Genomic DNA, 19396 nt, shown 5'->3' on the forward strand with positions numbered 1-19396 from the left:
TAAGAAGCGAAATAAGGTCTTTCCTTCCAGGTCCCATTTTTGGGATTTGCGGAGGTTTTGTTCAGGCAAGGGGCCTGGAGTTTTGGAGCCAAAACAGGTGTTGAGACGAGAGCAGTCCTTTTGGGGTTCCCGCAGTCCTTTGGGGTTCCATGGACAACACCAGTCAGAGGACCGAAGGAGGCAAATCCACTTAATGAAGCCAGGCCCGCCCACTTCTCAATGGAAGCGGTAGGGGGCAGATTGTCCCACTTTTACGAGGAGTGGGTCAAGATTACCTTCGACCGGTGGGTTCTGGAGGTAGTACGAGACGGCTAAGCCTTAGAATTTTTGCACCCGGTCGGAGAGGTCTTTCTAGAGTCCCACTGCTCATCGCAAAGCAAACAGGAAGCTGTAATGGAGACTCTACAGAGATTACTAAGCTTGGACGCGATAGTTCCAGTTAACTGGGTGAGCAAGGACGGGGGAGGTACTCCATTTATTTCATGGTTCCAAAGAAAGGGAGGGCACTTTCTGTCTCATTCTGGATTTGCAGAAGGTAAATGTAGCTTTGCGAGTTCCATATTTTCGTATGGAACGTTGTGTACAGTGAAAGCAGCAGAGTAGAGTTCCTGGCGCCCTGAACCTTCAGGAAGGTAATGGTGGTAGTGGCAGCAGCCTTGAGGCGAGAGAGGGTTCTAGTCCAATCATATTAGGACGATTGGCTTTTTCGGGCAAAGACGGAAGAGGAGTGTGGTCAGTCCGTACAGCAGGTAATGGACACCTTGAGTTCCCTGGGTTGGGTGATCAATGTAGCAAAGAGTCACTGGGTTTCGACTCAGTCATTGGAGTATCTAGGAGCTTGCTTCGATACCCAGAAAGGCAGGGTGTTTCTGACAGCGGACAGGTTGTCAGAGTTGCAGGCGCAGATGTCGCGTCTATTGAGCCCGTCAGTACCAAAGGTCTGGGACTACTTACAGGTGCTGGGTTCCATGGCCTCGATGTTGGATTTCGTTCCATGGGTGTTTGCTCACATGTGTCCATTGCAAAAGGCCCTTTTATCCAGGTGGAATCCATTGTCAGAGAAGTATCATCTGCCATTACCTCTTCTTGGAAAATATAGGTCCAGGCTTTTGTGGTGGCTCTCGTGGCACAACCTGGAAACGGGAGTCGACCTGGAGGCCCCAGACTTGGTTATAGTGACCACAGATGCCAGCCTCAAGGGCTGGGGGGTTGAGTGTTTGGGTAGTTCTGCCCAGGGTCTTTGGTTAGCAGGTCTGGAGGCGTCCTGGTTGATCTGTTGTCTGGAGACGAGGGCAGCATGCAAGGCCCTGGAGGTGTTTCTGCCCAGGATTGAGGGGTGGATGGTTCGAGTTTTTTTCAGACAATGTGATGACAATGGCATACATCAACTGCCAAGGAGGGACGAAGAGTCATGCTGTGGCTTGGGTGACTCAGCAGCTATTTGTGTGGGCAAAATGCTATCTTGAGGGAATGTGGCATCACGCTTTGTGAGAGTGGACAATGTGCAGGTGGATTTCCTCAGCAAGCAACAGCTAGATCCCGGGGAGTGGGAATTGTGCCCGGAAGCCTGAGATCGCATTTGTGACAGTTGGGGCGTTGCTCATTTGGACCTCATGGCAACGTGGGCCAACACAAAGGCGACAAGATTTTTCAGTTGCAGAAGGAAGTCCGGCTTGGAAGGATTGGATGCTCTAGTGTTCCCGAGGCTGATGGGGGTTTTCTGTATACGTTTCCTCCTTGGTCACTCATCGGTCGAGTCTTGCGGCGCAAAGAGACGCATCCAGGGAAAGTAGTGCTGGTGGTGCCAGAGAAGCCGTGCAGACCATGGTTTGCGGATTTAGTGTATCCTGTGATAGATGGGCCTCTCAGATTGGCTCACCTGCCAAGATTGCTGTGACAAGGACCCATATTTTTGGATCGGGAGGATCGCTTTTGTTTCGCGGCTTGGCTTTTGAGAGGCGACAGTTGTGCCTGAAGGGATATTTGGAACCAATAATTTCCATACTACCCATCTAAATTCTTATCTATCTATGACACTATATTTATAACCATTCTCTTTATATTATTTTATGCAACTATTTATATTGTTAAATTTAATGCCTACTCCTTTCCCTCTTCATTTTTTGCTTTTGTTAATTGTAAACCGATGTGATGTACATACGAACATCGGTATATAAAAGCTTTAAATAAATAAATATACCAGGCTATGAGTCCTTCTACTTCTATGGCATATGTCAGGATCTGGAAGGTGTTTGAGTCCTGGTGCCTTCAACAATGCCTGGATCCCTTGGCTGTGGGAGGCCCTCACATTTTGTTCTTTCTGTAGCAGGGCTTGTCTAAGGGCCTACTTATAGTTCACTCCACGTTCAGGTTTTAGCCTTGGGTTGTCTTAGGGACAAGTTGTGGAGAAGGTCTTTGGCTTCTCATCCTGACATAGTTCGCTTCCTGAAGAGGGTTAAGCATTTGCGGCCACTGGTTCGGAAAGTGTGTCCAGATTGGAACCTCAGCTTAGTTTTGCGGGTACTCTTGTGTTGTGCCTTTTTGAGCCTTTAAGTCAAGCTCCTTTGAAGGACCTGACGTTGAAGACAGGTTTTCTGGTGGCCATATGTTCAGCCAGGTGGATTTCGGAGCTTCAGGCTCTGTCTTGTCTGGATCCCTTTTTGCGTATTGCTGATGACAGGGTGACATTGCGTATGGTTCCCTCTTTCTTGCCAAAGGTTGTTTCTTCCTTCCATGTAAATCAGACGGTTGAACTTCCGGCGTTTTCGGAGTGGTCTAGGGAGTCTCCGCAGGATAGAGATCTTCATCTTCTGGATGTGCGTTGCATTCTGTTGCGTTATCTGAAGGTCACTAACAGCTTATGGCAATTGGATCATCTCCTTGTGTTGTACGGTGGAGTGAAGAAAGGAGAGAAAGTTTCTAAGGCTACAATATCTCGATGGTTGAAGGAGACCATTTGCTCGGCTTATATTTGTAAAGATCGCGAAATTCCGACAGGCCTGAGGGCGCATTCTACTAGAGCACAAGCAGCCTCTTGGGCGGAGTTTCAGTTGATGTCCCCCAAAGAGATATGTAGGGCCGCAGTGTGGTCCTTGCTTCATACTTTCACCAAACATTACCGATTGGAAAGGGTTTCTACTCTTTGGCTTGGGTACAGGTCAATACTGAGGGACTGCAGATGGCACTCTCGGTTATGTAGCAGTGCCTCAAAGATTTTGTTCTCTGTCTCCATCTGCTGGTAGGGATTCAAAACCCTCTTGTCTGGAATGATCTGTGGTATTACAGGAACAAAAAGTAGCAGTAAGAACTGATTTTCCTAGCCTGTGGTGAAAGTGCCCTGTCCTCTCTTCCCCCCCAAAACAACTCCAAACTGTTATTGCCTAAATGGGAGAAAATGGAGACATGTAAGGGTGTAGGAAGATGGGGTGTTTGCAGGCGTGATGTCTTAAAGTAACAGAAGAAGAATACCAATCTGCTCATCCAGCCTTCCCAGTTATTCCTATCTGCACCGCCAAGGATACATCCTAGTTGCAAGTCATAGAGTCTGACCACTTGTAGGCCAGGGTAGATGGGGACTGCAATTTGGCATATTTCAGATTTGAATTTTATGAAATGGAAGGTGGGCAGAGAGATTCACAAATCAGCTTTCTCTAAATATTTAAGGCAGAGCTTTCCAAAGTGTGTGTCGCGACACTTTAGTGTGTCGCCTGCAGTGTGCCGGTGTGTCGCGCAAGCATTTGAGGGGGCAGAGCAAGAGATATACCAAGGGGAGCCAATGTGGCCGCTGGTGGACCTCATCCCACTGGCGGCTGAGCAGTGAACTACCGCTGTGCTGTGCTGTGTGCTGGACACACACAGCAGGAAGATCGGCAGGGCAGTGGTGGAGCTCATGTCACCACGGCCCAAAGAAAAAGGTCGCGTCCAAACCTGCAGGTGCTCCTCCTCCTCCCTGCCTGCGCGGCCCCGGAAGAAAACGTTGCTGGATCCGAGCGGGCAGGAAGGAGGAGGAGCATCAGCCGTGTGCAGAAGAGGAGCAGCGCTTACGGGCCACTACGAATCTCATCGCTGCAGGCTGAGAAGAGGAGGAGGCCCGGTAGCAGGGCCGCCGCCGCAGATCCCACATTGCGGGTGGCCTGAGAAGATCAGGGCCGCTGCAGAGCCCATCCTGTGGCGACCCGTGAAGAGGAGGCCCAGAGGCAAGAGAGAGGCTGAGGGCCTGTAGAGTGTGTGTGTATGAGATGAGTTGAGAGATTGTGTGTGTGTGAGTGTGTGTATGAGACGAGTTGAGAGATTGTGTGTGTGTGTATGAAATGAGTTGAGAGATTGTGTGTGTGTGTATGAAATGAGTTGAGAGATTGTGTGTGTGTGTATGAGACGAGTTGAGAGATTGTGTGTATGAGACGAGTTGAGAGATTGTGTGTATGAAATGAGTTGAGAGATTGTGTGTGTGTGTATGAGACGAGTTGAGAGATTGTGTGTGTGTGTGTGTATGAGACGAGTTGAGAGATTGTGTGTGTGTGTGTGTGTGTATGAGACGAGTTGAGAGATTGTGTGTGTGTGTGTGTATGAGACGAGTTGAGAGATTGAGTGTGTGTATGTGTGTATGAGACGAGTTGAGAGATTGAGTGTGTGTGTGTGTGAATGAGACGAGTTGAGAGATTGTGTGTGTGTATGAGATGAGTTGAGAGACTGTGTGTAGGAGTGCGGACCTGAATGTTTGCAGAGACAGCATATGAGAGCCTCTATGTGTGAGAGAGAGACAGTATGTGACAGTGAGAGCCTGTGCTTGAGCAAGACAGCATGTGGGAGTGATAGAGAGCCTGTGTGTGTGAGTCAGATAGCATGTGCCAGTGAGAGACTGTGTGTATGAATGATTGTATGAGAGAGAGCCTGTGTGTGTGAGAGAGAGAAAGCATGTGAGAATGAGAACCTGACTGTGTGTTTGAGGGAAGAAGATAGATGGAGAGAAAAGAAATAGAAAAAAAGACAATATAAAAGGAAATGGCAAAAAAATAAGAAAGGGAAGGTGGAACAAAAAAGCCTGTGACCAACTGATTAGAAAACTAAGATCAGACAGCAAAGGTAAAAAAAAAAAAATTACTTTTTACTGTTTGGCACATGTAATCTTTGGTAATGTGCAAGAGTAGCACTTTCTCTATGCGGATCTCACAGTGAATGAGGCTATCAAATTATTTTTAAATTATGCAGAAGACCCTTTGGACTTTTTTATTAACACCAAATATTCAAAAGCTGTGTTCATCCCATCAAGCTCATACATCTCATTAAAGAGGTAAATTGAATAACACAATAACTTTTATTATTGTTACTCATAAATTATAACAATAACATTAATCTTAGAAACAATTATATATTTTTAATATAAATGAAATGTTTTCACAAGATAGCTTGTGTTGTGAAACATTTTATATTTATGTATATATTTAAGGAAACATACATAAATTGTCGAAATACATTTCGTTCGTTTAACCTTTAACCTCTGGTTTGCTAGTAGATTGAATTACTGTGTCACAAAATTATGTTTGTCTAAAAAGTGTGCAACCAACATCAAAAGTTTGGAACGCTCTGGTTTAAGGGATCATGATCAGTGATTGTGACTTTGATTTCAGGTTTTTATCTTGATCCAGTGCTTAGTCCTTTTGCTACTGATGCTGGAGTGGTTTGATCCTAAAACCATAGGAGGTAATTTTCAAAAGGATTTACGTGTGTAAAATGACTTTTGAAAATTGCAACTTGTTCACACTTTGAAAATTCATTCAATAGAGCTGAAATGTCAAAAGTATTTACGCACATAAATGGCCTTTTGAAACTTCTTACGATATATTCTACTTCTACTTGCGTAACTCCTTTGAAAATTACCTCCTTAATCTGCAAAACAACCTGCAGATCACATATTGCATTTATGCAAATAAATCCTATGGACAATTTAATGGCATATCGTAGCAATTTTCAAAAGCCCACTTACTCGAGTAACATGCATTTACACTTGTAAAACCCAATTTTAAGCGTGTAAATGCTTTTTAAAATCAGGCCCAAGAGTTGAAAATGAAAATCTGCTTGTTATTTCCTACCCCCGATCTAAATATGTCCCTGGGAATGCCTGCTCTCAGGATGGCCAAAAGTCCTTAACACATGCACTTTTATTTATTTTACATATTTATTTATTTTGACTTATATTCCACCACAATGAGGGAGAGCAATTTCAGATTAATGTGAATAAAACACTTCTTACCCATATAAATTACTTTGAAAATTCATTGTATGCTAAAGAGATCTCTTATGGTTATAAGAGATGTCTCTCTACGTCAAGGCTTCCCAAATCTGTCTTGGGGACCCCACAGCCAGTCAGGTTTTCAGGATATCCACAATGAATATGCAAGAGAGAAATATGCATACAGATAATTCAATTACCTGTAAAAGGTAATTGAGTTATCTGCTTGGCTGGTTCCTCCTTCCTTGTGATCCATAATTCTTGTTCAATGGAAGCCTTTAGAATAGCTAAAGTGGCAGGCCTGGAAGTGCCAATTCATGCACCTCTTCTGTCACCAGTGAGGTGCTATTAGCAGTGATCTCCTGCCCATGGCATGCCTTAACACAACAAAATGAAAACAAAATTAACTATTCCCTGTATGTACCCGGATCAGTCCAGACCATGGGTTGAGCCCCCTGTCCAGCAGATGGAGACAGAGGACAGAGCTTACCCTGCAGCCCTTCACTATTTGTCTGTCTCCAGCAGATGCAGGCAGCTCACCCTGCGGTTCCCTTACCTTATTACTTTACCTTTACCCTGAGAGGGTTTTCTCTCTCTGTTTAACAGGATCAAGCAAGTATTTTTCTTCTTTGTAAATTAAAAAAAAAAAAAAAAAAGAAGACAAAGTTTGAGGAAGCTCTATCATTTTAGGAGACAGCGCTGTCTCCTTGCTCTTGGGGAGCCTAGGGGGGCTTGCCCCTTGAGTTACTCAGCCTAGGCTTCTATGTATTTGGGGCGATACTGGTGGTCCAGTCACTCCCCCTACATAGCTGCCTTGGCCCCCGGGACGTTTCATTCCCTGGCAGCACCAACAGGGTCATTCATTCCCCTGCTTAAAAAAAAAAAAAAATATATATATATATATATATAACTAAGGCCAAAGGAAATATAATTTAAATTGGCAGCCTGTTTTTTTACCTCTGCTGCAGTCAGAGAAGGGAGCGTGCAGGGTTTGTTCACTTGCATTCGCTCCTCAGGGCAGCACTGCTCAGCTGTTCCCCTGCCTCGCAGCGATTTTTCTTGTCAGTCATGCCGCGTTCTCATCTGTGCTTAGCCTGCGAGGAGCCTGCCTCGCGGCTCTCCCGCGATGGGCTTTGCTCAGGGTGCCTGCCGGGTGGCGAGGGTCCCTCTGCGGCACCGAGTCAGCCAGCGACCCGGGGGAGGTCCTCTCGCCGCATGGCCAGGCTGTTCCCGACTCGGCAAACCGCGGGAACGGTGGACATTTTAGGTATCGGTGCAGCTCCCGATTCGGGGCTGCAGGAGGGATTTAAGCCCTGTGCCCCCGATTTAAGCCCTGTGCCCCCTCCGGTTGAGGTCCCCGACCCTCCTTCCCCTCCGGTAAATCCAGGTCACGTTTTTCTTCTGATTTTGTTCTGTTACTGCACAAATCTTATTTGGCTAGCCTGCAAGAGGAGGAGGAACCCACCCCCCCCCCCCAGATCCTCCTCCCGCTAAAATTCCACGGATGCCTACTCTGCTTGCTCCTGTGACGCCGGATGTGCAAGGCTCCATTAGGGTTAGGGTAGTGCCGGGGGTCGTTCCCCCCCCCCCCCCCCCCGATCCGCATCACCCACCCGATGCTCCAGACCAGATCCAGTTGTGGATTTGTCATTACCGCACCCCCCCCCCAGAGGGGGATGACCCCCGAGTGCTCCGCCTGTTTCAAAGGGAGGAGCTGGAGCCACTCATTCCCTTCATCCTACAGAAGCTGGGGATTGAAGTCCCCCCGGAGGATACGGTTACGGCCGCGATGCCAGCTCACGAGGACCTGGTCCTGGCAGGACTCAGGGTGCCTCCACACACTTTTCTGTTCCATCCTATGCACAAGCTGCTGCTCCTTCAGGAATGGGAAGCTCCCAAGACGGCGCTACAAGTGGGTAGAGCTATGGACAAGCTCTATCTTCTTCCCGAGGATTGCCTGGAAATACTTAAAATTCCCAAAGTGGATTCTTCCGTATCTGCTGTCACTAAGCACACCACTATTCCGGTGGTGGGAGCCACAGCTTTGAAGGATGTCCAGGATCGCAAACTTGAATTTTATCTCAAGTGTACCTTTGAAGTCTTGGCCTTAGGAGTCCGGGCAACGATCTGCAGCAGTCTCATGCAGCGGGCAAGTTTTAGGTGGGTCCAACAATTGCTCAGCACCCAGGACCTCCCGTCTGCAGAGGCGGAGCAGGCTGAACAACTGGAAGGCGTTATGGCGTATGGAGCCGGATGCTCTCTACGACTTACTCCGCATACAGGCCAAAGTGATAGTTTCAGCAGTGTAGGCCCGACGTCTCCTCTGGCTGCGCAATTGGTTGGCGGATTCTTCTTGCAAGTCTCAGTTGGGCACACTTCCCTTCAAGGGTAAGTTGCTTTTTGGCGAGGACCTGGAACAGCTTATGAAATCTTTGGGTGAGAACAAGATCCATAAGCTGCTGGAGGACCGCCCTAAACAGACTAGGTCCTTCTTCCCTACACGTTCCCGTTTCAGAGGTCAGCGGAGGTATAGCAACAGGGTGCAGGGTTCCTTTCCTAGGGGGAAAACTTCCAGGTCCTAGTCCTGGGTTCATTTCTTTTGGGGCTGCCGTGCCTTCCGAGATGGCAACACACAACATTCAACCACAAAGCCCTCCTCCCAATGAGATCTGGCCGGCCCGTTCCTCTGTTCCAAACTTAGGTGGTCGTCTCTCCCTGTTTCTAGAGGAATGGGTCAAAATCACGTCGGACCAGTGGGTCCTCGAGGTGATAGAGAAAGGTTACACATTAGGGTTTGCTCGGGATTTGCCGGATCTGTACATAGTCTCCCCTTGCGGACATCGGAAGCAGGTGGCTGTCTGCCAGACTCTTGCCAGGCTCCAGGGACTAGGAGCCATAGTCCCAGTCCTGGTGGAGGAACAAGGCACCGGCTAGTATTCCATCTACTTTGTCATGCCGAAAAAGGACAGTTCCTTCCGTCCAATCTTGGACCTCAAGAGAGTCAACCGAGCCCTCCGGATACCCCATTTTCGGATGGAAACCCTGAGGGCAGTGATAGCAACAGTTCGTTTGGGCAAATATCTGGTCTCCCTCGACTTGACGGAGGCTTACTTACACATCCCTATCCGACGCAAGCATCAGAAGTATCTTCGCTTCAACATTCTGGGCCAACACTTCCAGTTCCGAGCTCTACCTTTCAGCCTCGCCACCGCACCACACACCTTTACAAAGGTCATGGTGGTGGTGGTGGCCGCTCTCCGTTGAGAGGGAGTCCTAGTCCATCCTTACCTGGACGATTGGCTCGTGTGAGCCAAGTCGGAGACTTTCTGCAGGATAGCGGTCGACCAGGTCCTTGCTCTCCTCACCTCTCTCGGGTGGGTAGTCAATTTTTCCAAGAGCAATCTTCAGCCCTCCCAGGTCCTGGAATTTCTGGGGGCGCGCTTTGATACCCGGGTCGGCAAGGTGTTCCTGCCGGACGCTCGGGCGCTCAAACTTATGGACCAAGTGCACAACCTTCTCTCGCTCCCGCTTCCCATGGCATTGGACTACCTTCAGGTCCTGGGGACCATGGCTTCAACTATAGACCTGGTCCCCTGGGCTTTTGTGCATATGCGACCATTACAGAAAGCTTTGCTATTCCACTGGAAGCCAGTGTCGGAACAGTTTCATATGCCTCTCCCGCTCTCTGACTCTACCATCGCCAACATACAATGGTGGCTATCGCTAGCGCACCTCCTGAAGGGAATGTCCTTACAGACCCCGCAATGGATTGTAGTCACGACGGATGCCAGCCTCTCCAGGTGGGGAGCGCTCTGTCAGTCCTAGGCTACGCAGGGTTACTGGTCCCCAGTCCAATCCCACTGGCACATCAATTGGCTGGAGGCCTGAGCGGTTCGCCTGGCTCTCAAGGTTTTTCTTCCTCTGATCCACTGCAAAGCGGTGCAAGTGCTCTCGAACAACTCCACCACGGTGGCCTATATCAATCGACAGGGGGCACCAGTGGTCGTCTGGTGGCCCTAGAAGCCAGCAAGTTCTTCACCTGGGCGGAGTGGCACCTAGATCGCTTAGCAGCTTCTCACATAGCGGGCAAGGAGAATGTACAAGCTGATTTCTTGAGCCGTCAGTGTCTCGATCCCGGCGAGTGGGAGTTGTCAGATGGAGCAATGAATCTGATTGTCCGCAGATGGGGTCCGCCTCACCTGGACCTGATGGCTACCTTGAGCAATGCCAAAGCTTCCAGATTCTTCAGCCGCTGGAGGGAGCATTGCTCGGAAGGAGTGGAGCATTGGTACTTCCCTGGCCTCACAACGTTCTCCTGTACGTGTTTCCTCCTTGGCCCCTAGTGGGAAAGGTTCTCAGAAGAATAGAACTTCACAGGGGTCCGGTCATTCTCATGGCACCTGAGTGGCCCCGCAGACCATGGTTCGCAGATCTGGTAAACCTGGCGACGGACGGTCCTCTTCGCGTCTGCCATCTTCCACGCCTGCTCCGGCAGGGTCCCGTATTTTTCGACCAGGCGGATCGCTTCTATCTAGCAGCCTGGCTTTTGAATGGCGGATACAAAGAAGAAGTTATATCCACTTTCTTGCGAGCCCGTAAGCCATCTACCTCACTCGCCTATGTCCTTGTTTGGAAAGTTTTTGAAAATGTCTGTGCGGAATTGGGTGTTGCGGCGCATTCAGCTCCGGTATCCCTGGTTCTTTCCTTCCTTCAGAGAGGCCTCTCCAAGGGCCTGTCATTCAGTTCGTTGCGGGTGCAGGTGTCTGCTCTCGGCTCCCTCTTAGGCAATATTGATGGTTATGCGGTTGCATCTCATCCGGATGTTGTCCGTTTCCTCAAGGGCGCCAAGCATTTGAATCCGCCCATCCATATCACTTGTCCTTCGTGGATCCTTAACTTAGTCCTTTTGGGCTCTCTGCGAGGCACCTTTCAAACCTCTCTGCCAGTCTACTCTTAAGGATCTGACGCTCAAGACGGTTTTCCTGGTTTTTATCTGCTCCGCTAGAAGGGTGTCGGAGATTCAAGCGTTGTCCTGTAAGGAGCCTTTCCTACGTTTTTCTGATTCAGGGGTTTCCCTCAAGACTGTGCCTTCTTTCTTGCCTAAGGTTGTCTCTTCTTTTCATGTCAATCAGTTGGTGGAACTTCCCGCGTTCTCTCCTGAAGATATAGTGAGTACGGTTGGGGGTGATCTTCGCCACCTTGATGTGAAAAGCGTCTTAATGCGTTACCTTCAAGTTAAAAATGACTTCAGGGTCTCGGATCATCTTTTTGTCCTGTGGAGTGGCCCAAATAGGGGACAACAAGGCTTCTAAGGCTACGATCGCTCAGTGGTTGAAGGAGGCAATTTCTTCAGCCTATATCTGTCAAGGTCGAGCGGTTCTGGAGGGCCTAAAGGCTCATTCTTTGCGTTCTCAGGCTACTTCTTGGGCGGAGAGTCATTCGGTCTCTCCACAGGAAATATGCAGGGCAGCTACGTGGAAATCCATGCTTACATTTGCTCGGCATTACCGCTTTGATGTACAGGTGCCAGTGTTTGGTTCCTTTGGTCGGCAGGTGCTTCGAACGGGACTGTCTCGGTCCCACCCTGTGTAGGGAAGCTTTGGTACATCCCACGGTCTGGACTGATCCGGGTACGTACAGGGAAAGGAAAATTGGTTCTAACTGCTAATTTTCGTTCCTGTAGTACCACGGATCAGTTCAGATACCCTTCCCTGTACTTTCCTGCCGTCCATTCGAGGATTTTTCCTTTTTTTGCAGGATGTCCTCTTCATCTCTGATTATTGTTCGAAGCACCAGAAGCATCTCTCTGATGACACTGGATATCTATGCAAGAGCGATCATATATAGAGTTCATTCAATGTTTTCAATTCAGTTTTCTGAGTTCTCTTGTTACTTGCTTGATCTTTTTACTGGTTATCTTTATACTTAACTGCTTTGACAGTGGTTATACTGAAGGGCTGCAGGGTAGGCTCTGTCCTGATAATAGGATACACTTTCAGTTTTGGTCTGTCTCCATCTGCTGGACAGGAGGCTCAACCTACGGTCTGGACTGATCTGTGGTACTACAGGAACGAAAATTAGCAGGTAAGAACCAATTTTCCTTTGTTTTTTTATGTATGTGAAGATTTCCCAAGCATCTAAGTCCATTTTTGTATGTATAATATTTATTCGTTTGATTTTCCCAGAGAACAAGTGCGGCTTAATGGCTTTGGGATTTTTATCTTTATTGTCTATCCTGGAGCATTTGTCGATCTTTTCACCACCCACTTGCAGCTCATCTCTCCTGTCCAGCAGCTACGGATATTCTGTGCAGGTAGTTACACAGTTGTATTTGTCAAAATCCCCTCCCGAAATAGGTGATCTAAAAACCCTTTCGGAGCTTTGTGAACATAATTGATGAAGGATTACATATGGTAACCGAGACTTGCTACTAAAGATTACATCATACTGCTATATTCTGGTTTCCTCTTTCTTCTTTCCTTACCAACCTCCTCATCCTCCTCTGGGCTTCCAGCAAAAATCTGAACCTGCCCCAACTGAGCCTCCAATTCACAGTTATGTGGGGCTTTCCTTGTTTTTAGACCCTCTCCCTTGCCTGTCTAGTCCAGCCATTGCAGTGACAGCCCTGTGACTGAGAAGCACAGGCCATAGTCCTTACACTTTTAATCCAGCCGGTGTAGCTGTTGTTGAGCTGTGCCTGAGGTGGATCATCATCTTTGCCAGGTCTCCAACCCATGCTGGCTCAAGGAGCAGTAACCAGGTTGAGAAGTCTAGCTTGGTGGGCCTCTTGCCCTGCAGGGCACAATTTAACCACTGGGTCATGGGGCTGGTCCTCTGACTTTTTTCTATGGTCTAGAAAAGATGTTCAACCTCATTACATCATGATGATATGTGAAAAAATACCCATACAGCGGCATAACTGAAAAAGTAATTTCTCTCCCTTGTTCAGAGCTGGAGCTGAGGAAGGATATATAGGTATGCTGTACAGAATTGTTGGTTTGCAGATAAGAAGGCACCCTTGCAATGTGTGACTGGTTCTGTTAAACTTAGCTGACTCAAAAACTAATTTGAAAAATTCTATGAGGGTGTGTAGTTGTGCTTTCTTAGCAGAAAATAACTTTTGAACAAAATACCAATATTTCTATAAGAACACTGGTCCCTAAGTGCCACAAACTTGTGGCTGTGTGTATTACCTATAGAGGGGAGAGCAGATGTCTGGGGCTAGTATAGAGAGATTAGTCTCGGGTGAGGGACAGAACTTCTTGAGGCAAGACGATGGTTATACTTCATTTAAAAGAAGGAAATTGTTCTTCGACCTTCTCCAAGTGTCTAATGGAAGTCCAGTTAGCATGTAGCTGATAAGATACCCGCTGAAAGAGCAGAGGATCTGAAGTAGTAAGATGTTGGGAAAATTGACATGTCTAGAACATGGACTGCAGTTTAGTCTCAGTTTGGAAGGAGGCTGAAGTAATGAAAGTTCTAAAGTCCATCTGATTTCTGGTAAAAGATACCACCCATGTTCTGTTCCGTACTTAGCTTAAGTCCTGCCTAACCATTTATGGAAGTGTCCTGCGAGTGCGCATCTTTTAGTGATGATAATCTGGAAAATATACAGTCTGAGCCTTCCAGATGGGATTTATAAAAATAAATACCCATGGTAGTAATTTATTCTGAGTACTAAAAATGTTGCCTAAAAACGTGGACCTGCAGGTATATAAGCGATCAGTAACACATAGACAGAGTCTGCAGTAAAGGATTTTGATGCATGCCCTGGAGGTTCAAGGCTTGGCTCCATGAGCAAATAGATCAGAATTTGCAAAGTACACACCCAGGAACTTGCACCTAAACTTATAAAGTGTCCTAGTAGTGAAACCTGATGGATTTTGCTTTCAGAATGAAACAGAGAGCAGCATTGAAACTTTTTCCACTGTTTGTTTTATAAATGCAGTTGACACCTCCATGCGCTGAAATGACGTGTTATTAAAGCTGGTTAGTGCCTCATGAGGCACTGATTGTGCCTTAAAGGATTTCATTGCATGGTCAATCAATTCCTTGTTGCAGTTATTTTATGATTCCTTTCAAATGTCATTTTTAACTAGCAACAAATGGGAAGAAATCCAGAGCAATTTTCTCCCCTTCCCGTCTGATGACTGCTTTACTAATTTGTGCCTGCAGTATCTTTTGCAGGAACAGACTATGTATGAAATATCTTAGGCCAGATTCTGTGTTTCAAAGGCTGGCAATCGATCCGATAAAAGGTAATCTGCTAATAGTTGGGGGCGGTGGGAAGTGGCGTGGCTGGCTTGAAATGGCAAATTCCCTGAATGCAGCAGGGTGTCAGTTCTGCTGTTGTAGCATTATAGGATTAGCTCCGGGAAGGGACAGCTTCTCCCCCGTGAAGCAGAATATGATGCACTAGTGCTCTTGCCCAGTTTTGCTCAATATTTTGCAGTTGCAGATATGGCTCTATAATCGAGAGGATAAATATATGGTTTCTTGTTAAACGTAGACCCATATTGTTAATTGCACAGAATTAGGAAATTGCACTTTTTAATAAAATGTTGTTTTATCCATGGAAGGATGTTGCCTGTGTTAAACTGATAATCTGGAGCAGGAAAACATTTTTAAACAACTTATAATGCTTCCCATCTAGCAAGCTCAGTGCCTTATTGATAGCTGTTTACGGTATGTGGTCAAATGGAAAACTGAAAGTAATTAAAAGCAACTTCAGAATTACTCCGTTATTTCTCTAGCCTGAAGACCCACAATTAGACTTAATTATTGCTCTGCGATGTAATATTGACCTATTTAAGTATTCAAAGATAATATACAATACACATTTATTAAAATCTTTATTCAGTTTTTACTAGAATACATTTCAGAATGATAACAATAACATAGCAGAGACAACAATCGTAATGAACATTCCCTGTACGTACCAGATCAGTCCAGACTCCTGGGTTTTGCCTCCGCGCCAGCAGGTGGAGACAGAGCAAGATTTGACAGGCTCTGCCATATATACCAGGGTGCCACCCACAGCCTGCAGTATTTCTCTGTCTCCAGCAGTTGGTCCGGGTGCCGATTCCACAGCCTGGACACTTTAAATTTTTAGAGATCAGGGAGGATAGGCAGCCAGGGGATTGTTGTCACTGTTTGCTTTCCTCCTTTTCTTTAAGTTTGGTTTAAAAAAAAAAAAAAAAAATTAACAACAGAAGAAGAGGAAACAGGCTTGAGGCAGCCAGGTCCTTGGCTCCCAGGGGGTTGTTTAGGTCCTGAGGGGACCATCCCCCCTGGTAGAGCAGTTTTCTGGGCTAAGGGGTTGAGGATTCCGCTTCACTCAGCCCAGCAGGGGTGATACCGGGGAGCCCGGCTCACTCACCCCAGCAGGACCGATTCAGCACCCCGGCGAGGGACAGCTCCGGAGGTACAAGTAAAAAAAAAAAAAAGTTCTACTTTGGTTTTTTGTCTCTCCGGTCTTTTAGCGGCGCCGTTTATTTTTCTTCCCTGCCTCCCTCCCCTTCCCCCGCGGCGGTTTCTTTTAGTTTCATGCTTTTTTCTTAGGGAGCCGGCATGCCACGAGGCACGGCCTGCAAGGCCTGCGGCTCCACCAGCCGCGCCTCTTGCGGGATGGGCTTTGTTCAGCCTGCATCCCCGGAGGCGAGGGATCGTCGGGGGTGGTTCGGGGGGCCTTAGTTAATCAGCGTGCACTTGAGATCGCGATCGGGGAGCGCCCTCAGTTCCCTCCCGGGCCGGCACCCCGAAGCGCGGGAAAAGCCGCCATTTTGCTGGCGGCCCAGTCAGTCGCGCCGATCTCAGAGGGGGCTCGGAAGAGAAGTCAAGGTCCTGTCTGACAACACGACTACAGTGGCTTACATCAATCATCGGGGGGAGACCCGGAGTTGTCTGTGGCCCTAGAGGCTCGTCTTCTCTTTCAATGGGCGGAAAGGCATCTCCTAAGCATAGCTGCGTCCCATATCGCAGGGGTAGACAACATTCACGTGGATTTCCTGAGCAGACATTAGCTCGACCCCGGCGAATGGGAGCTGATGGACAGTGTTTTCCAGCTCATCTGCGACAAGTGGGAGCAGCCGGCCATGGACCTGATGGCAACCTATCAGAATGCCAAGGCGCCACGCTTCTTCTCCCGGCGCAGGGAGCCGGGAGCGGAAGGGGTAGACACCTTGGCATTGCCCTGGCCGACCTCAATCCTTCTGTATGTCTTTCCCCCTTGGCCTCTCATAGGCAAAGTCCTCCGTCGCATAGAGACTCACCTAGCGGAAGTTATCTTGGTGGCCCCAGAATGGCCACGACGACCATGGTTCGCAGACCTCGTCAATCTGGCCACGGAACCTCCTCTCCGTCTCCCAGCAATAGCGAATCTGCTTCATCAGGGACCAGTCTGTTTCGATCAGGTAGCTTGCTTCTGTCTAGCGGCATGGCTTTTGAAAGGGGCCGTTTGAGGAACAAAGGTTATTCGGAGGCGGTGGTGTCTACTCTCCTTCGGTTGCGTAAGACCTCGACCTCCATTTCCTACATTAGGGTCTGGAAAGTCTTCGAATCCTGGTGTGTTTCTCGGATGGTCCCACCTGTCCGGGCGGCCGTTTCTGATATTCTGACTTTCCTCCAGAATGGTCTGGCCAAGGGACTGCCTTGTAGTTCGTTGCGTGTTCAGGTGGCAGCCCTTGGTTGTTTACGGGGCAAGGTGGAAGGGAGAATGCTGTCCTCTCACCCTGATATTGTCCGTTTTTTGAAGGGGGTGAAACATTTGCGTCCACCCCTCGGGCTCCTTGTCCCTCCTGGAACCTCAATGTAGTACTCAAGGTTTTGGGCTCATCTCCGTTTGAGCTCTTGAAAAGGGCTACTCTGAAGGATCTTACGCTGAAGGTCATGTTTTTGGTGGCAATCACTTCGGCCAGGAGGGTTTCCGAGCTTCAGGTTTTGTCATGTAGGGAGCCCTTCTTCCGTATCTCTGATTCCGGAGTTAGTCTTCGGACGGTTCCCTCATTCTTACCTAAAGTGGTTTCTTCATTCCACCTGAACCAATCGGTGGAGCTGCCGTCCTTTTCGCATCTTGATAGCTCGGATTCCCTGTCCAAAGAGTTGAAGAAGTTGGACGTAAGGTGGGCCCTGCTCCGCTATTTGGAGATCACTAATAGTTTTCGGGTTTCAGATCATCTTTTTGTATTGTGGAAGGGTCCCAAGAAGGGTAACATGACTTCCAAGACTACCATCTCGCGTTGATTGAAGGAGGCCATAAATTCGGCTTATCTCTTGACTGGTCGGCCCTTGCCCTTGGGAGTGAAGGCGCATTCCACTTGTTCTCAGGCGGCTTCCTGGGCGGAGTGTCAACAGATTTCTCCTCTAGAGATCTGTAAGGCAGCGACTTGGAAGTTGTTGCACACGTTTGCATGTCACTATCGTCTGGATGTACCGGACTCCAGGGAGGGCAATTTCGGAGCAGGCGTGTTGAGAGCAGGCCTCTCCGTTTCCCATCCCATGTAGTTGAGCTCTGGTACATCCCAGGAGTCTGGACTGATCCGGTACGTACAGGGAAAAGAAAATTAGGTCTTACCTTCGATAATTTTCGTTCCTGTAGTACCAAGGATCAGTCCAGAGTCCCTCCCACTGCTGCGTGAGGTTCGGAGAGTCCACAGTTCCAAAATTTTTGCCATGTGTTAAGTGGCTCAGTAGAGCTGATCTTATCTGTTCCTTATGTTTAGTTGGGCCGGATCCTAGTTGGAGGAGAGTGACCTGAGGGGTTCCCCAGTTCATTTTCATGTATATAGTTAGTGACAGTTGGGGATCATTCTGCTTTGACATGACGTAATACTGGCAGGCTGTGGGTGGCACCCTGGTATATATGGCAGAGCCTGTCAAATCTTGCTCTGTCTCCACCTGCTGGTACGGAGGCAAAACCCAGGAGTCTGGACTGATCCTTGGTACTACAGGAACGAAAATTATCGAAGGTAAGACCTAATTTTCTTTTGCTACAAAAAGAAAGAATAGAAACTATAAAGGCCAGCACAATAGTATTCTCATACCCCTCCCCCCCATATCCCCTCCCCTCAACCAGTAAACAAATATCTTAGGGGAATGGATCTTCCAAGTAGTTGAACAAAAAATAAAGCACCTTTAAAGTTACTTATTGTATATGAGCATACAATTCTACAATGCCAATATGGTATTTCAGAGTTCAGAAGATATGTGATCTATAAAAGGTTACACACACAAAATAAAGTCCAGATATAAATGCAAACAAAATGATTTTAGAGCAAACAAAACGTTGCAATCAAGTCCTTTAAAAATTTAAATACTCAAAAATAATCGAGAAAATACCTCAATAGATATTTGGACCATCACACCGCCCCACGGGTGCTGAATCTTTTTTCATTCAGTATTTTCACTGCTGTAGGTCATATATAATCGTCAGTCCTTAGAAGTTAATCCCTTTTTTTTTTTTTTTTTTGAGAGATTGAATTTTTAACATTTTTGACACGATATCACATTTCACAAAGACTGTTTCAGGGGCTCTCAAACTTTCTGATGGGAAGAATAGCATTGGTGATAGTCCACTTTAATAGTCCACTTTTCTAATGTTTACATGAGGATTCTCTGAAATACAAAAATATAAAGTTAAAAAACTTTTAACAAGATGGACAATACCCTATTTAGCTCAAAGGATACTCACTAGATGCTGAAACAATGCAGACACATCAGCCAGCTTAAAGAAAAGAACCAGCACTAAGCTTGGTTTATATGCACACACATGCAGTTCGAAACTCATATACGTCAAGCGATGTGTTAAATGATGCACAATATGTTAATATAGCTGCATGAAATCTGACCACTCAATTTCCTTATTCAAACCAGACGGGGAGACAGTCCCAAGATAGAAAATCCAGCTCTTGCTGTAAAAGTTTATTCACTCGATCACCTCCCCTCCAATGTGCCAATACAGTTTCCAAAATTATCCACTTTGTCCTCAGAGACATGCTGTAGTTCCAAAAAATGCGAAATAAGAAGGGCTTCTATTTTTTCATTCTTGAGGCAACTTCTCAAAAAAAAAAAAAAGGGATTAACTTCTAAGGACCGATGATTATATATATGACCTACAGCAGTGAAAATACTGAATGAAAAAGATTCAGCATCCACGGGGTGGTACAATGG

General features: G+C 47.2%; 1 protein-coding gene across 1 annotated transcript in view; it reads left to right on the plus strand.

Moving 5' to 3' along the window:
- The window catches only part of MBTPS2 (membrane bound transcription factor peptidase, site 2), a 94186-nt gene that overhangs the window by 43899 nt on the left and 30891 nt on the right, over nucleotides 1–19396 (plus strand). Inside the window, 1 exon segment of the mRNA XM_029603397.1 lies at nucleotides 12415–12542. Coding sequence (XP_029459257.1) covers nucleotides 12415–12542 — 128 coding nt within the window.

This window comes from Rhinatrema bivittatum, chromosome 5, assembly GCF_901001135.1.
Source record: "Rhinatrema bivittatum chromosome 5, aRhiBiv1.1, whole genome shotgun sequence".
Classification (NCBI taxonomy): domain Eukaryota; kingdom Metazoa; phylum Chordata; class Amphibia; order Gymnophiona; family Rhinatrematidae; genus Rhinatrema; species Rhinatrema bivittatum.